Source organism: Sciurus carolinensis, chromosome 8, assembly GCF_902686445.1.
Source record: "Sciurus carolinensis chromosome 8, mSciCar1.2, whole genome shotgun sequence".
NCBI classification, from domain to species: domain Eukaryota; kingdom Metazoa; phylum Chordata; class Mammalia; order Rodentia; family Sciuridae; genus Sciurus; species Sciurus carolinensis.
This window is the reverse complement of record NC_062220.1, coordinates 76,913,018-76,930,249: the sequence shown is the minus strand read 5'-3', so window position 1 is coordinate 76,930,249 and position 17,232 is coordinate 76,913,018. Positions and strand designations below refer to the sequence as shown.

General features: G+C 36.2%; 2 protein-coding genes across 2 annotated transcripts in view; one reads left to right on the top strand and one right to left on the bottom strand.

Moving 5' to 3' along the window:
• Positions 1-7,209, top strand: part of Ankmy2 (ankyrin repeat and MYND domain containing 2) — a 36,270-nt gene extending 29,061 nt beyond the window's left edge. Inside the window, exons 8-10 of the mRNA XM_047560618.1 lie at positions 2,310-2,438; positions 3,805-3,934; positions 5,776-7,209. Coding sequence (XP_047416574.1) covers positions 2,310-2,438; positions 3,805-3,934; positions 5,776-5,960 — 444 coding nt within the window. The 3' untranslated portion in view covers positions 5,961-7,209. The remainder of the gene's footprint in view (positions 1-2,309; positions 2,439-3,804; positions 3,935-5,775) is intronic.
• Positions 7,210-11,004: 3,795 nt separating this feature from the next.
• The window catches only part of Lrrc72 (leucine rich repeat containing 72), a 52,315-nt gene continuing 46,087 nt past the window's right edge, over positions 11,005-17,232 (bottom strand). The window contains exons 8-9 of the mRNA XM_047562124.1: positions 12,046-12,073; positions 11,005-11,170 (exon numbers count right to left, since the gene is read on the bottom strand). Coding sequence (XP_047418080.1) covers positions 11,005-11,170; positions 12,046-12,073 — 194 coding nt within the window. The remainder of the gene's footprint in view (positions 11,171-12,045; positions 12,074-17,232) is intronic.

Here is a 17,232-nt window from a genome sequence, read left to right as displayed (position 1 = left end):
TATCATATACTCTTTTGATTTGTGGACCAGATTGCTATCTAATCTGATACTCTACTATGAAGGCAAAAGAATTATATAGCATTCAGTGTTATGTTAAGTATCAGTGATTCTCAAACTTTTAATATGCCTTAGAATTACCTGGTGTATAATGAGTAAATCAAAGTAACATTTCCAACTCCCTATCATTACTTTGTTTTTGGAAACTTCAAGCTTCTCTTTTCTAATTATTCACAAAATATATAATAGGTTATTGTAAAATGTAGTCATCTCACTGTCCTATAGAACCCTAGAACTTCTTTCTTTTATATAACTGTGTTTGGGTATCCATTATCCAACCTTTCTCTGTCCCCCTCCCCCATCTCCTTTCCATTCTCTAATAATCATGATTCCATATTCAGATTGACTTTTCTTAAAAGCATCCACATATGAGAAATACTTACCTTTCTGCACTTGATTTATTTTATTTAATACAGTGTCCTTCAGTTCCATCCATTTTGCTGTTTAGTATAGAGCACTATCGTTTTTTGTGGATGAATAATATTCTATTGTTTCATTACTCATTCATCCATTGATGGGCACCTAGGCTGATTACATGATATAGCTATTGTAAATAGTGCAGCAGTGAACATGGGCACGCAGTGTCTCTTGGATATACTGATATAATTTCCTTTTGATATATACCCAGAAGTGGGATAGTTGGATTTTATAGTAGATTTAATTTTTTCGAGGATCCTCAACACCATTCCCCATAACAGCAATACTAATTGCACTCCCATCAATAGTGTATAGGAGTTCCTTTTCTCTGTATCCTCACCAGCATTTGACCTTGGCTGTTGTTGTTATTTACCTGTATTTTGGTACCTGTTATCCAATTTCGCTCTACCCCTCCTCTCCCTCCTCTTACCAGCTTCTTTTAATCCCTACTTTCTCTTCTTCAATGAGATCAATATTTTTGACTTTCATATAGGAGTGATAACATGTCGTATATGAGAATATTATTTCTTCTTCCACCTCTGGCTTATTCCACTTAACATTATGTATTTTATATGTTCCCAACACATAGAAATAATAAACTTGAAGCAAATGCTAAAAAAAAAAAAAAAAAAAAAAAATACCTGGGATGTTGGTAATAATGCAGGTACCTTGACCGCACCCTAAGAAGTTCTAATTTAGATATGGACTAAGGGGGTGGATCTAAATTTTTAATAAGTTCTCTGATGTATGTCAGCATTTGAGCACAATTGCCACCTTTATTTCTGGTAGAATTATTAAGATAATATCTGATATCCTAGAGGTCATTTCACCTAATTTTTTCTTAGTAGAATATAATATTTATTGCAAAAGAGAATTCCTAACACCTTAACATGAAAAGTTAATATTATTGTCATTATTATTTGTGTTCAGGAGCATGAGAGTTTCAAAAAGAATTCTACTTTAAAAATACTTGAGTCTTTTAACTATCTTGACTATATAGAACAGTAAAGAACATTGCTCCCAGGTGTTAATTTCTAAAGACCTTTATGTACAATTGGTAAGATAATGTAAAAAACAGAAAAAACATTTTCAGGAAGAAGTAAAGACTCAAATGAAAATGAAAATTATGAATAGTGGAAAAATATTGGTTCAAAATAAGTAATCCATAGCAAAGAACTATTAGGAATAGGTAAGAAAAATAGATGCTCCATAATTATTTTTGCTTACTTATTCTAGGTAGGTTTTAATAGCATCACCTCAGGTAGCTAAATATTTCCCCTCATAATTCTCTTCATACAAATTTTCATATATCTTCTTTAACATCCCATTTTAATTTTCAATAGCCCTGTAATAATAATTTCACACTGTTGATTTTTATTAGTAATTAATTTAAATGCTTAAATTGTACCACACTTTTAAGAATCAAGATGGTTAAACATTCGTGATGTGCCCTATAACTGTCCCACAATTATATGAATATTGTCTTGATGTCAGTTTTCAAAAATTCTACTCTTGAGTTCATTGTCCTTTATCTGAAATCACTATGGGCTTACTGAGTAATACTAATTGAAAAATGCTTGTATTCAAGAATAGGTCATATTTTTTTTCTCTGTAATTTTTGGGATCTGGGGATTTATTTCTTGTATGCTTTGTATAGAAAAATGTATACTTAAAGGATATTTGTCATTTTGTCAAAAAGTCAATGTAAATGATTTCTTAATGCTTTCTTTCTTGTGTTTCTGTTTCTAGATAACATTGTTCATGGGGTGACATCTTAGTATTCTTCTATGGTGATTTCAGAGTTTTGTTTTGTTTTCTCTTCATACCCACTCTAGGGTTCTGATCCCACCGCATTCTCTGTTCTTACCCAAGCCATCACTGGTCAGGTGGGTTTTGTGGATGTTGAATTTTGCACCACCTGTGGAGAAAAGGGAGCAAGTAAGAGATGTTCAGTGTGCAAAATGGTGAGAATGGAGTTCTTTTAAGTTCATCATTGTCTGGCTAATATTGTATCCAAGCTGGCTATTGTGTTTTAATATTCTGTAAACATAGCAGTTGATGTTAGTCTTTAATAAGTTCTAATACATGAAAATGTTGCATCTAATATTTTAAACACTAGTTTTGAAAGAGAATTATAGAACAGATGTAGTTCTGTGTTTTATCTTCTGCCAAATTACCAGTCTGCCTGAGTTTCTATGCTATACCACAGAAAGAAAGGATATGAATGGGTGGATATGAGAAAATATTCATGAGGGGACTGAGGTTGGAGCAGATATGGAAACCTAGATTAAGACAGTTCACAAATACACAGTATTTTTTGCTTAATTTTTTAGTTGTCAATGGACCTTTATTTATTCATTTATTTTTCATTTATTTATACGCGGTGCTAAGGATCGAATCCAGGGCTGTACACATGCCAGGCAAGTGCTTTACCATTGAGCCACAGCCACAGCCCCAACACACAGTAGTGTTAACTGTTTTTATGTTGACTGTAACTACAGTCTTTTCATCAACTCTTTTTAAAACTACAACTTTAATCCCAACTACTTGGGAAGCTGAAGCAGGATGATCCCAAATTTTAGCCAGCCAAGCAACTTAGGGAGTTCCTGTTCAGAAAGACAAAAGGTGATGGGGTGGGGGACTGGGGATGTAACTTCATGGGTCAAGCATCCCTAGGTTCAATCCTCAGTACCATAAAAATAAAAGAAACTATTGCTTCTTCTGACTGTCACCAAATTTTAATCACTAGAGAATACACTGCCCACTTCTGCCAGAATTATCTTCGTAAAGGGCATATCTGATTGTGTATATCTTCTCAGATCCACAAATGTCTCGCATGTGTGTGTCTGTACATTCACTTAATCCCATTGGTAACAATCTCCTGTTGACTTTTTTTTCTCCTATTGATTTTAAGGTGAAATTCTTAACATACTATACAAACCCCATCACAATCTGCTACAGTCTACTCCAGCTTTATCTCCTTTAATTATTTACTTCTCTGAACCTCAGTTTCCTTATGTGTGATTTGGGGCTACAATTGTGAAAGTTTAACTATCCATGTTGGCTAACTATTGCCACTTGTGAAAACCCTCTAAAACCAGTGCTTATAATGATGATCGCTTACTTTCTGTTTTGTCATTGACTGGCCTCAGTTGGGACAGATGGACAGCTGAGCTTGTTCTCATGGCAATGGAAAAGTTCCACTGGGCAATTAGAGACACACAGGGGAAACTTAACATTTTTACAGAATAGTTCTTGGTTTAATATTATAATTGGGAAATCGTGCAGTCCTAACTCTTAAAATGAAAATAAACCTACAATTGCTTTCAGGTGATATATTGTGATCAAACGTGCCAAAAAACACACTGGTTTGCACATAAGAAAATCTGTAAGAATCTGAAGGACGTTTATGAGAAGCAACAGTTGGAGACTGCCAAAGAAAAGAGTCAAGAGGAGAATAGTATGTATATGTAACCACTTAGCTCATTCTGCTTCTTGGTGGGAGAAATGAAAGGTAGTTGATATTTACACTGAGAACATGGGAACTGAATAGTCTCTGGGGAACAAGGAAGCTCAAGAGTGACCGACATAAGGACCACACCTAAATGCATCCCCTTTTAGTCTTTGGAATAACACATAGGATATAGTCAGATGAAATGTCACTGGAAAACGAACACAGGATACTGAGGGAATGTGGTTTATTCCACATTCAGTACACTAACTCAGGAGACTGCCCTGAAATGATGGGACTCTTAATGGATACTCACTTGTGTTCTGCTTATGAAGGATTTTAAGGTTTTTGAACAAGGGGATACTTAAATTTGCCCTAATAGGTATCAGAAGATTTTAAAATTAGAAGCCTTTAAATTTCTTAATTAAATTTTAATACTACAGATGAAATTAGAGTATATTTATAAATTACAGATTAAGTTGCAGATCTAATATACAGATTAAATGTCTTCAAATGTCAGAGTAGTGAGTTCCACATTCTTTCTCTTTCTTTCACTTGTAAGTTTACATGACTCATTTTTTTCAGTAACTTAATTGCTTCAGCAGTGATTCTTATATTCAAGAGGAGAATCATCACACTCCTGTGCCCCACCCCAGAGAAGCTATCCTGTGTTCTTAGGAAATATATGTAGTTTGATAAAATTGCTGAAGTGATCAATCCTAGGTATTTCTATTTCCACCCATGATGGGACAGTGTCCTCTTTATCACTTGGTTTAAGAACACTCTTGTTTTGATTGAATGATCTATATAAAATTAAACCATTTATCATTAAGATAATAGTCAGGCCTTCTGACTACCTTGACCTCTCTTGTTCTCTGGACCAAACTTTTTATCCTGTGCTTAGGACAGAGAATGGTACCTATTTATGTACTAATAACCATCATGAGAGAATAGAAGTATCAGTAGAGTGAGAATTCCCAGCCATGTGCCATACACTATTCTAAATGTTACAGATACCTTTTTTCTTCACAAATGCAGGGTAGGCTTTATTACAAACATGATTTTATAGATAAGAAAACAAGGAATAGAGGCATTTACCTACCCAGAGACATCAAGCCATTTATAAGAAAAGCTCTGATTTATGAAGATGGCAGAAGCAAAATTATAAGTAATAAAAATGTTTAAAATTTTTAATTTTTTTCTTTTTTTTAATTTTTACAGACTACATTTTAATTCATTGTACACAAATGGGGTACAGCTTTTCATTTCTATGGGTGTACACGATGTAGACTCACACCATTCATATAATCATACATGTACATGGGTAATGATATCTGTCTCATTCCACCATCTTTCATACCCCCCCCCCTCTCATTTCCCTCTATGTAATCTAATGTTCCTCCATTCTTCTCTTACCTCCCCACCCCCATTATGTATCATCATTCACCTATCAGAGAAAACATTCAGCCTTTGGTTTTTGGAGATTGGCTTATTTCACTTAGCATGATATTCTCCAATTCCATCCATTTACCTGCAAAATTTAAAAAAAAAAAAAAAAAAAGGAAAACTGTATTTAAATGCTGATTGGGTCAAATCCCAAACTGTAATCCTGGTTTGGAAGATTGGCTTAGGAGCCCAGGGTCTGAGTTCTATGATAATTCTGCTATTTTACTATAAAGCTTAGAACAAGTAACCAAACCCATGTCTTCTCCCTATTTGTAAAGCAATGATGGTAATTGTAATAGACATAATCTATCTCTTGTAGTTATGAGAATTAAATGTCAATACATGTAAAGCATTAATAGTATCTGGCACATGGTAGGAACAAATTTTTTTTTTCTTTTTATCAGATGGCAAACTCGATGTCAATTCTAATTGTGTTAATGAAGAGCAACCAGAGGCTGAAATGGGCATCTCCCAAAAGGATTCCAATCCTAACAATTCTGTGGAAGAGAAAAAAGAGTCTCTTGGAAGTGAGGCTGGGTTAGAAGGTATACAGGATGCTCCTGCAGGTCCGCAGGTATCTGAGGAGTAAAAGCTGTACGTAGCAGGTGCCAGCATGGAGGGGCCTCACCCTGACAGGTAGCTGGGAAACACATGTGAATGTACCCTCATTGCCTCGTGACACCTGCATGGCAGGACTGCACATTTCATAGAATAGAGGCTTTCAAGCAAAGCTCTGTCTACCATACCCTAAATCCCCATTGATTTCTGTACCATAATTTAACAGGTATTCCTCTATATGTGTGTATATATGTTTTTTTTCCTTTCAATATAGGAAAAACATTTTTGTCCCCTTTCTGAGGCTGGCTCCCCAGCAATTGTTCTCAAAAGAAAATAAATCCCCTTAAAGAAGAAATATAGGCTCTAGGGAACAAAGGGACAAGGAGAACAGATATGTGAGACAAGAGATTTTCAGGAAAGAAAATTTTTACAGCCACAGAGATGTGTAGTTAGGAAAAAAAAATTATATGTGAATAAAATACCTATAAATAGCATTTACTGTAGTGAAGTTCTACACATTAAGACACATTGAACTGAAGAAAAGCTATACATTAGAGATCTTTGCCATAGTTCAGTTAACTGTAGTTGTATATAGAAATTATCCTGAGCAAGTCCGAACTTTACGCAGTTCCTGTAGCAATGTCCTCTGTGTAGTATTTTTACCTTCAGAAATGTCACATCTCTCAAAGGAACCAAGGCAGAGCCAGGGCTGTTTCAACATGTGCATTAAAAGATACTTCCCAAAGTTCTTGACTCAGTACTGACTGAATATACAATTCGTGTAAAATTTATTCATGTGCCATATACTACCTGAAAGGCTGACTTTTATCTTCCTGCAAGCTTTTCATGGGACTCTAAACCCAGAAACTGATTTATAACTATCATTCAGAGGATTTGCTAGCCCCCATGTTCAGCAGATGTGGTGTTTAAACAGAGCTTGGGTATGAGGTCTGAAGATGATTCTGTGTTTCAAAGTTTCTTGTGTTGACTTTAAAATAAATCGTGCCTACTAATGTAAACAGCTCATCTTGTTTCATAATTTATTGTTGTCAGGAGGTGACAAATACTAGAGAACATGACAAATAGTAGGAAATGTGGCCAACGCTGGAGAACAAAGTAAAAGTTATTTTAATATGTGCCATCAAGGGCCAAGTGACTAGAATTCTCACTTCTTTGCACGTCAGATTCCATCTTTTGACCCTCACTTCTTTACACTCAATCTTTCTCCCAGCCCGAGCACATGCATTTCTCACACACCCTGTACCACTCTGGTCCAGGATGACTTCATGCAAGTAAATCCAACACTAAGGGTTAGCTGAGTAGGAATTCAGTGGGTGATTTTTTTTGTTTGAATTGTCAATTATAATAAGCCTCCCTTGACAAAATAAAAATCAGAGTACCCTCATCTATACAGTGATAAGCATTTATTTTTCAGTAGTAAAAGTGTCTTTGTAGGCCTTGCTCTCCCCACAAACATGAGTTCCCAGTTAAATTTTAATGGTTTTGCATGTTTGTGTTATTATCATTCTCCTCCTTTCCCTCTCCCTGCTCTCTGCCAGGCTGGGCTCTAGCAGACTGGCTTGGGACCCTGGGATTTGGGCAGTGACACTGATTAGTAACTCATGTATTCTTTTTTGCCTCATATATCCCACACTTGGGGTTGAAGGAACCTGCAACATGGAAACTCCAACAGCTACAGACTAAAAAGTTCCATCAAAAGCCTGCCACTCTGCTAGCCAGCCCTATGGATTGCAAACTAAAGATTATATCTTCCAGTTGTACCTGAATTGCCAGCCTGCCAACCTGTCCTCCAAGCTCTGGACCTCCCAGCCCTGACAAGAGCATGAGCCAATTTCTTAGAATGAGTTAGTGTTTCTCTCTGTCTCTGCCTGTGTCTGTGAGTTCTGTTTTTCTGGAGAACCTTAATACATCTGGTATCTGGGTCAGTTTGGACTACTGCTATAATTTATCATATACCAAATAACTGAAACAAAAGTATTTATTACTTATGGTTTTGGAAGTTGGAAGTCTGAGATCAGGGTACCAGCAGATTTGGGCTCTTGGTGACCAACTGATTATGAAGGGCCCTCTTACTGTGTCCTCACATAGAAGAAGGCAAACTAGCTCTCTGGCCTTGTAATAGGGCACTAAGCCCATTCATGAGGACTCTCAAGACCTAGTTATCTCTCAAAGTCAGCAACTCCACATAATATTGCATTAGGAATTGGATTTTAACAAATGAATATTAGACATACACCAGTATTTAGCCCATAAGGGTTGAATTCAGTCCCTAAGTGGCACAATTGTCCTTGGAATAAGAATAGCAGTAGGTATACATTGAGTACTTACTTGAACTGTATATGCAAATCTTTGAGACTATGAGGTCACTTTTATTATTATTTTATATAAGAGGAAATTAAGGCCTAGAGAGGTTAACTAAATTTTCTAAGTAACAATAAGTTTAAAAAAAAAAAAAGGTAGATTTGATTCCAGAGCCCCAGCTTTCAGCCACAATCCTCTATAGCTCTATAACTGTATATATCAGGATTTCTGTTTCCTAGTCATGAGACCTCCCAATGGATGCTGAAATATGCTTCCAGTTGAGTCACACTTGAGTAGATCTGTTAAAAGTAAAGAATATAATCTCATATAATTTTAAAAATCCTCTTAATGGTGTGTTGCACTCACGTAGAGTTTTAGCTAACTTCTGGGCCACATCTTCATTTTGTGTTCTTCCCAAATGGTATTTAACACTTGTTTTCTAATCACTGTCACAGCCCTTCATAATTGAGTAAAATATATCCCGTACTAAAGAATGCACTTTACAGAACACTTTTTTCTTTGAAGCATGATTGCATTAGTTCCCTAACAAGAAGAACAAGTAACATTTATTAGGATTTTTTTTTTTTTCCCCCCAGTGCTGGGGATTGAACCCAGGGCCTCATACATGCTAGGCAAGACTCTACCACTGAGCTACACTGTCTGCCCTGGACTTTTTTTTTTTTTTTTTGGACAAATTTGTCATTCTTTTCAGTGGTTTTGGGATTTAAAATATAGTTACAAAGACTGCACAGTCCTCTTTTAGTGGTTAATCTAGAGATTATAATATCCCATCCTTAATTTACTGCTAATTAAAGAATAGTGCTTTTGTAAGTGATGGACCAGCTTAAACCTGATCCCACATACAGTATTTTCACCATGAAATGGATTGCTGTCACCCAGTGTTATTGCTTGATGCTTGGGGTTGGTCTCAGCTCATGGCGAGTTGCTTTAGTTAATTACTTGATTAATGGTCAGGCTTTTAGTACTAAGATGGATTCAGTAGAATGGCTAGAAATGTTATGTGAATAATGAATAGTCCTTTGCTCCAGGTGGTGTGTCTGTGCTCATGAACCCTTGTAGACTATGTTGTGACTCTCCTGTTGGAGCCTGTCAGGGACTCCACAACACCATGGATTAGCCCAGGTTATTGCATTGGATATCTGTTGCTGTGTAAGAAATTTTTCCCAAAGTTATCATCTTGAAACATCCATAAGCATTAGCTCATACCATTTCTAAGGCCAGAAATCCAGAATCAGCTTAACTGGGTGAGTGGTTCTGGTATGGGGTTTCTTGGCTTGAGAGTACAGAAAAGTTTCAGCCAGCTTTCAGCTTTCAGCTGCAGTCATCTGAAGGTTTCAGTGGGTATTGAGGATCTGTGTGCATGGTTGTTGGCTGAGAGACTTGATCCTCATTGGCTTTTGGAGAGAATCTCAGTTCCTTAGAATATGGATTTTTCCAAAGGACTGCTTGGGTGTCATTATGACTTGGCATCTGGATTCCCCCAAAGGAAGTGATTCAGGAGAGCAGAATGTGTCAGTTCCTTCTATCCCCTAATCTTGAATATCACATGCAATTGCTTTCACCTTCATATCAGGCACCCTCACATAAATATGCAAATCATTGCTCTAATTTACCCTAACTACAATCTTCTGCTAGGAATCGTACCCAAAATTTAGGCTCTTGTCTGTGCCCACAATTCTAAGTGCCCACGGACAAAGGCGGCAATAGATTCCTGGTGTCAATTCACTACTCCTAAGCTTTCATCTCTTGCCTATTTTGCCAGCCTTCCTTCTACAGTGTGTGTGTGTGTTCCCCAGTGTGGACAGGATAGGGAGAAATACTCTGCCTTTTATAAGGTTTTTTTTTTTTTTTTACTTTATTAGTTGGGAAAAAACACCAATGAGTTTGAGTTAACGTAAGTGTCTAATTTTGTCACTCAGTCACCAGGCAGTTGCTAAAAGTTTATCTGGTTTCTCTTTTCCCTAGCAGCAGGCTTGTAGCTAGGCCAAGCCCAGATCATTATAGCCCACATAGGAAACTGACAAATGTCTCCAGAGGCAAGAAAAAAAACAGTACACTGGGTAAATAAATTGTGTATTGTTATCTGATGGAATACTATACAGCAGTGAGAATGATAGAATTATTGTTGTAAGCAAAAAGGATGAATCTTACAAGGTCAAGGGAAAGAATCTAGACACAAACTACTCATCTGCTATAATTCTATTTATATATCTTTCACAAAACTTAATTTATTATCTATAAATCAGGACAGGACAGCAATTACTTTGGAAGGTTGGTCAGTGACTGGTAATAGGAATGAGGGGCATTTATTTATTTTTACAAAGCATTTTGATTCATGTACACAAATGGAGTGCAGCTTTTCATTTCTGTGGTTGCACATGATGTAGATTCACGCCATTCATGTAATCATACATGTACTTAGGGTAATGATGTCTGTATGAGGAGCTTTGAGAGTGCTGGTAATGTTCTATTTCTTAAGGATGCCAGGCACTCTTCAGTTTTTGAAAATTTATTGAGTTCAATCCTTATAATTTGCGTACACTTCTGTATACATGTTTTGCTTCAGCTAAATCTTTACATTAAAAAACCTAACTATAGGAATTATTTTTCATTATTAGTGTTTCTGTTTACATTTGACTGTTTCAAACCATATCAACTAAACAAATAATATGCTAAGTCACAGGGAGGTTTAATACACAACTGGGTGCCACTAGGGCTCGGCAGTGCCGGGGTTATCTCAGTGTAACTGTGAGCAGCTGAGGAGGTTCTGAGCCTTTCTCTTCCAGGAATTTTTCTTCTCGTGTTGGAACTGAGTCCCAGTTCACAGTAGTCAGAGCCATCACTGATCTCTTCATGGACCTTACAAAAACAGCATCTTCCAGGTTGTCAAAGACAGTTCTGCAAGGGTGGCAATCATGTCAGAAAACAAATCAGTTTGATCAAAATGAATTACTTTTTATTTAAATGAATAAATGCCCTATAATATTTCTGTGGTGTTTGCAGTATAGTATTACTAATAACTTGCCAACTCTGACAAATGATTTTCAGTCTAAGTGACACTATTTTTGTTGCATATGTTTTATTTCAAAACTAGAGTATTTGGGTATGTTTAGGGATCTGGGTTGAAGTTTGAGTCTCACACAGTCATGCATTTATGTTTGAAAACAGTGTTAGATGATTAAATACTTTCAGATAGCATATGCATATTAGGATCATAAGTACATTTTATTACCAGGTTATTATTTCTCTACACTGATGCATTTTAAAAATGTGCCCAATAATATTTTTCAACTACGGAATCCAATGAAAAGATTCGTAAATGCAAAAATTAAAAGAATGATTTAAAAATTCATCAATATTTATGAATTTGAAAGACCTTCTATAGAATTAATGAAGTGTTTGCTTTTTAAAATGTAAATTATAGTGCATATAAAACATTGATCTACACCATAATTGCACTCATTGAACCTATTTACAGGAAGAGTAAATAAAGCCCCTCACTTGGAATAGCTAATAATTTTCCGGTTATTTTTTTTATGCATCAAATCACTTTCTCATTTATTTGGGGTGTAATAATCATATTAAAAACCTAAATATGCCAAACATGAATACAAAACTAGAACTCATTTATCACAAAAAGACATAGTCATTTTCACATTTATTGAAGAGCTAGTCATTTCTTAATTCATTAAAATCTATTTTAGGAACTAGGGCTAATTTAGGGAAATAATGAAGAAAAAATCTGATCATAAAAGATTTTTAAAAAGACTTACTTGTCTACATTATCCGCAAATGCAAAATCTAAAACAAAAAAGTTCTAAATTAGTATTTTTCAAGTGTTTAATAGCATTGAAAAATAAATGTGCTATAAATAAACTAGTTTTCTGTTTTCAAATAGTTTATCAAAAATGCCTTGGTACCTAACCTAAAATAGAAATTTTCTCTTAGATATGATGGGTTTCCCCTTAGTTTTGGGCCAGAATCTTTAATACAATCCAATTCTCAAAACCCTGAGAACAAAACACTTAATCATTTTAGTTACTAATGGAACCCAAGTGAGAATTTTTATAATTAAAATTTTGAGTCTCAATGCTGAAGTAGATTTTTTTTCTTTGACAGGCACATGCACCTGTAAATGGACGAATAGTCCAAATGAGGAGAAATATTTAGAGCCATTTCACCCATTTGGGTTCTTGGCATTAACTTCAAAGAAAGAGAATAAACAAATCCTAGATCACAAGAGTCTCTATCTTTTTGAGCTTTAGAGTTCAAGGACTAGTCCTCAAAGCCAGGAGTCCTCAGGGTATCTTCCAAACTGTCCTTGCTTTGTTTATTCCTCTCCAGGAGACCTAGTGCCAGGCGAAAGGCAGAACTTACCAGCACCTGTTGGGCCACTAAAGCACAACGTGAGCTCTTGCCAATCCACAAGCATCAGAGAGCACAGCCACTGCCTTGGGAGATTCAGGGCACTGCTTCCTTCATGATGGCTGCCCAAGGTCTCTTTTCTTTTTCAACCCCCCACCCCAAGTGTTATTGAGGTATAATCAAAAACTAAGAATTAAGCATATTTAAGGTGCACAACTTAAATACATTGCAAAATAAGCTAATTAACATCCGTCATTTCATGAAGTTACCATTTTCTTTTTCTGGGGTGTGTGTGGGTGGTGATGAGAACATTTAAGATCTACCCTCTTAGCAGATTTTAAGTATATAATACTGTAACTAAAATCATATTACATTCAATCTTCAGAATTTAGTCATCGTCCATAACTGAAATTTTGCCCCCTTTGATCTTCATCTCCCCATCTCTCCCTCTCCTCAGTCCCTGGCAACCATCATTCTATTCCCTGCTCTATGAGTCAGAACATTTAGATTTCAAATATGTGATATTCTGTAGTATTTTTTCTTCTATGTCTGGCTTATTTCACTTGATGCCCTCCAATTTTGTCCATATTGCTATAAATGGTAGGGCCTCTCTAATTACAAAGAGCATACATATCTCCTACAATGAGATAAACAATATGAATAATAATAAATATATTTTAAATTATATAAATTATAAACAATAAGAAAGAAAAACAGTGAGTAAAAAACAATCTCCATTTCACCTTTCCTTTTTTTTTTTTTTTTGGTACAGGATTGAACCCAGGGATTGAACCCAAGATTGAACCTAGGGCGTCTTGCTAAATTGCTTAAGGCCTCTCTAAATTCTGTCTTTAAACGCGTGATCCTCCTGTCTCAGCCTCCCAAGTACTGAGATTACAAGTGTGCGCCCCCACATCTTGCTACCTTTCCAATTCTTATCAGAAGTAATGCTGTTAGCTGGATGCAGTGCCGCACGCCTGTAATCCAAGCTGCTTGGGAGGCTGAGACAGGAAGATCTCAGGTTCAAAGACAGTCTCAGCATTTTACAGAGGCCCTAAGCAACTTATCCAGACCCTGTCTCTAAATATTCAAAAGAGCTGGAGATGTGGCTCAGTTGTAAAATGCCCCTGTCCCACTACACCCCCCACCAAAAAAAAGTAATACCGTTCAGCACTGGGTTCCCTATCTCTCTCAATGGTAGAGCACAGGTTTAGCATATGCAAGGCCCTGGGTTCATCCCCAGCACCAAAAAAAAAAAAAAGAAATAAAAAACAGAGAAGAAAAAGTATCATTATTGAGTTTTGTACGTATGCTTCCAGTCTGTGTGTACACACAGGCGTACTCACACATATATGTACACGGATTTATTTGTTGACAAAATTTAAATGTTGTTATTACTCCACATTATATTACTCTGCAATGTGTTTTTAAACACCCCCAATATATTCTTGGAATAATTCTATAGTGGGATCGTTGTAGTACATGAATGTGCCATAGTCTAGCATTCCTCTATAAATGACCATTTAGTGGTCTCTACTATATTGGCTATTACAAAAAATTTAGCAATAATCAACTTTAGACACACTTACATGTTTTTGTTCATGTGTATTGGAAATTCAGAAGGGGAGATTTTCAAGTCAATTGCTGTGTTAAATGGTTTGCCATTTGATAGATAGCGCCATGTGGTCTTCCAAGAAAGCTGAACCAGTTTGTGTTCTCCTCAATAATAATAATGAATTGTGCTCTTTCTCCTTCATTTTTACAGCCTTTAAAAATTTTGCCAACTTGTAGATAAACATGATATTTCATTCTTTGATTTACATTAATTTGATCATTAGTGACAATGAGCAGTATTTACATTTCTTTTTATTAAAATTATGTCCATGTTTTTGGTCACTTATCTACTGGAATTTTTCAAATTGACTTGTTAAATTCTTTTAGAAATCTAAATATTGCCTTTTGCCTGTTATGTGTTGCAAATACTTTTTCCAAACTTCTATTTAATTTTGTTCCCATGCTGTCTCGTAGCTTTCATTTTCCTGTAGTTAAATCTGTCAACATTTTCTCTTTCATGACTTCTGGGTTTTGTATGGCACTTTGATTGTCCTTTCTCTCAGAATTATAAGAATATTTTTCTTCCTGTACTCTCCAATTTCATTTACATTTTAGATATTTAATCTTTGTAGGATCTATTATTGTGTCTAATGTCTCCCTTACATAATAGTCCAGTTTATCTCTTGGCCCAGGACTGTGCAGGGCAGAAAGGATGATGAGCCTTCTGCCCCAATCATCCCATCCTTTCCTATGTAAATGGTGCCCACTAAGAGTTGTGGAATGTGGTAGCTCTGCGGACTGCTGACATTTGCCTCTACAAGTTCTGACTGCACAACTCTTGCAATTGCACAGTTCTGATGCTAGCCAAACTCTAGGCCTCACATTGACCTCAAGTACCTATCTTAGACTTCAGGCATAAATAGATAGCACCTGGCATTCACTTTTCTGGGTAAACCTGGTGTCATAGCTACCCAGAGGCAGAGATTTCTTCAAGACTAGACCCCGAGCTTTTAATTCCCCAGCTCATCACTTAATTCTGTTTTTTCTGGATGCTGTCCTATCTTGTGTCTGTATTGATCAACTCAGTGGTAAATTGTGGTTTGTGGAATAGTCTGACTGATTTTCCTTTACCCCTTTTTCTTGCTGAGTAGTAGATACTTTAGCTCCTAGGCCTAGTCTCTGCCATAGTATACTTCAGCCTGGTATCTTCTCCTGGAACTCTGTCTTGTTTGGAGAGAAGAGCACATGTGATAGAAATCCAGCAGTCTCACTTTTGGATCATTAATAGACATTTTAAAGGTGTATTGATATTTTACTATAAACACCCCTAATGTTTTTCCATAATTGGGTAGTTGCAGGAAAATCACCACAAAACCATGTAAAAGGACAAAGCATTTTGGTTCTGAATGTATTACTTTTTCATATAGTAGGACACAAAAACATTAACAAAAATAGGTACAAGCCTTTTAACCATACCCATCAGATAAGGAGTACTAGCTGAGATTTGAAGAAAACTTAAAATTGACCTTGCTTCTGAAGCTATTTTGAATATAATTGGTTTCTTTCTCAAGATTAAGGATAATAAAATGGAAATGTGGTGTTAATGATTGTCTCATAAACAATTTCAAACATGGTTTCTTTGCAAGAAAAGAATTTGGAGCCCTAAATGTGCATGTCACCATAAGATAAAATTTATATCAAAACAAATTTAGAAACTACAAAACTGTAAGCCATGAGTTTTGAAAACTTACGTAGTGTGCTTTGTTAGCTTCATTTTAAATGGTTGGCTAGCTGAAGTAAGACAAATGAGCTAAAAATACTTTTTAGTTGCTCTGATGCAAGTGTCATTTTTCTGGAAAATAAGCAGACTGATCAAGAGTCACACTGCGGATTTTTAGATGCCTATAGTCAAAATATGTATGAGTTAAGAATTTGGCTGGCACGGTGGCACACGCCTATAATCCGAGTGGCACAGGAGGCTGAGGCAGGAGGATCCCAACGTCAAAGTCAGACTCAGCAAAAGCGAGGTGCTAAGCAACTCAATGAGATTCTGTCTCTATAGGACTGGGGATGTGGCTCAATGGTGACTGCCCCTGAGTTTAATCCCTGGTACCAGAAAAAAAAAAAAAAAATTTAGAAGAAAAAGTTTCAAATGCAATAAAATACTCTATCCTCTTTTCCTCTGATTTTGATTTGGAAGTTAATGAAAAGCAGTAAAAAGGATAATAGCTTTTTAGCAATCTGTTTATATAAAAACTATATAAAGTACCAAAGATAGAGCTCATTTCTTCCCTCACACCTATGATAATTATAGGGCTGAAAACCAGACTGGAGCAGCCTGTGTTTCCTGTTCCTGTGTGCATTAGCTGGTTTTAAGAGGGGATCTTGTCTCTCCATAGATTCCTTTCCTGCCCCAATAAAACTTGCTCCCATGCATCCAATAATATTCAGTTTGAGCCATCACTTCTCACACGAAGCAAAAGAAGACCAAAGAAGTGACTAATAGAAATAGTTCAACTTCTGATACGCTTGGTATGTGTCAGATCCAGTGTTAAAATGTTTTACATATTAAGCATCCCAACAGTCAAAGGAAGATATAATCTTTGTTTTAAACATCAGAAAGTTGAAGCAAATTAATGTCCAAAACGAGTTTTACCATGATCAGCAATACAGGTATGCAAACCCAGGGATTCTGATCCCACAGTTTGGCCTCTTACCTTTGCATCAATTGTTGTCTAACTTGAGTGGGGCATCAGAATCACTAGGAAAGCTGCTTAAAACACAGGGTGACGTAGGGGAGTGGTTGAGTTTCCAATTTGGTAAATCAGGCAATAATTTGCATTCATAACAAGCTCCTAAGTAGTGCTGATAATGGTAATTTGGGGACCACACCTGAAGGCCCACCCTGCTTTACACGTTACTCTGCTGCATCCACTACCTGTCCTACAGACATTACCTCTAGTCCGTGGGAAATATAAGGGATAAAGAAACAAATTCAAGGACATATGGAGGAAGCAATCATCAAAATTGACACATCCTAT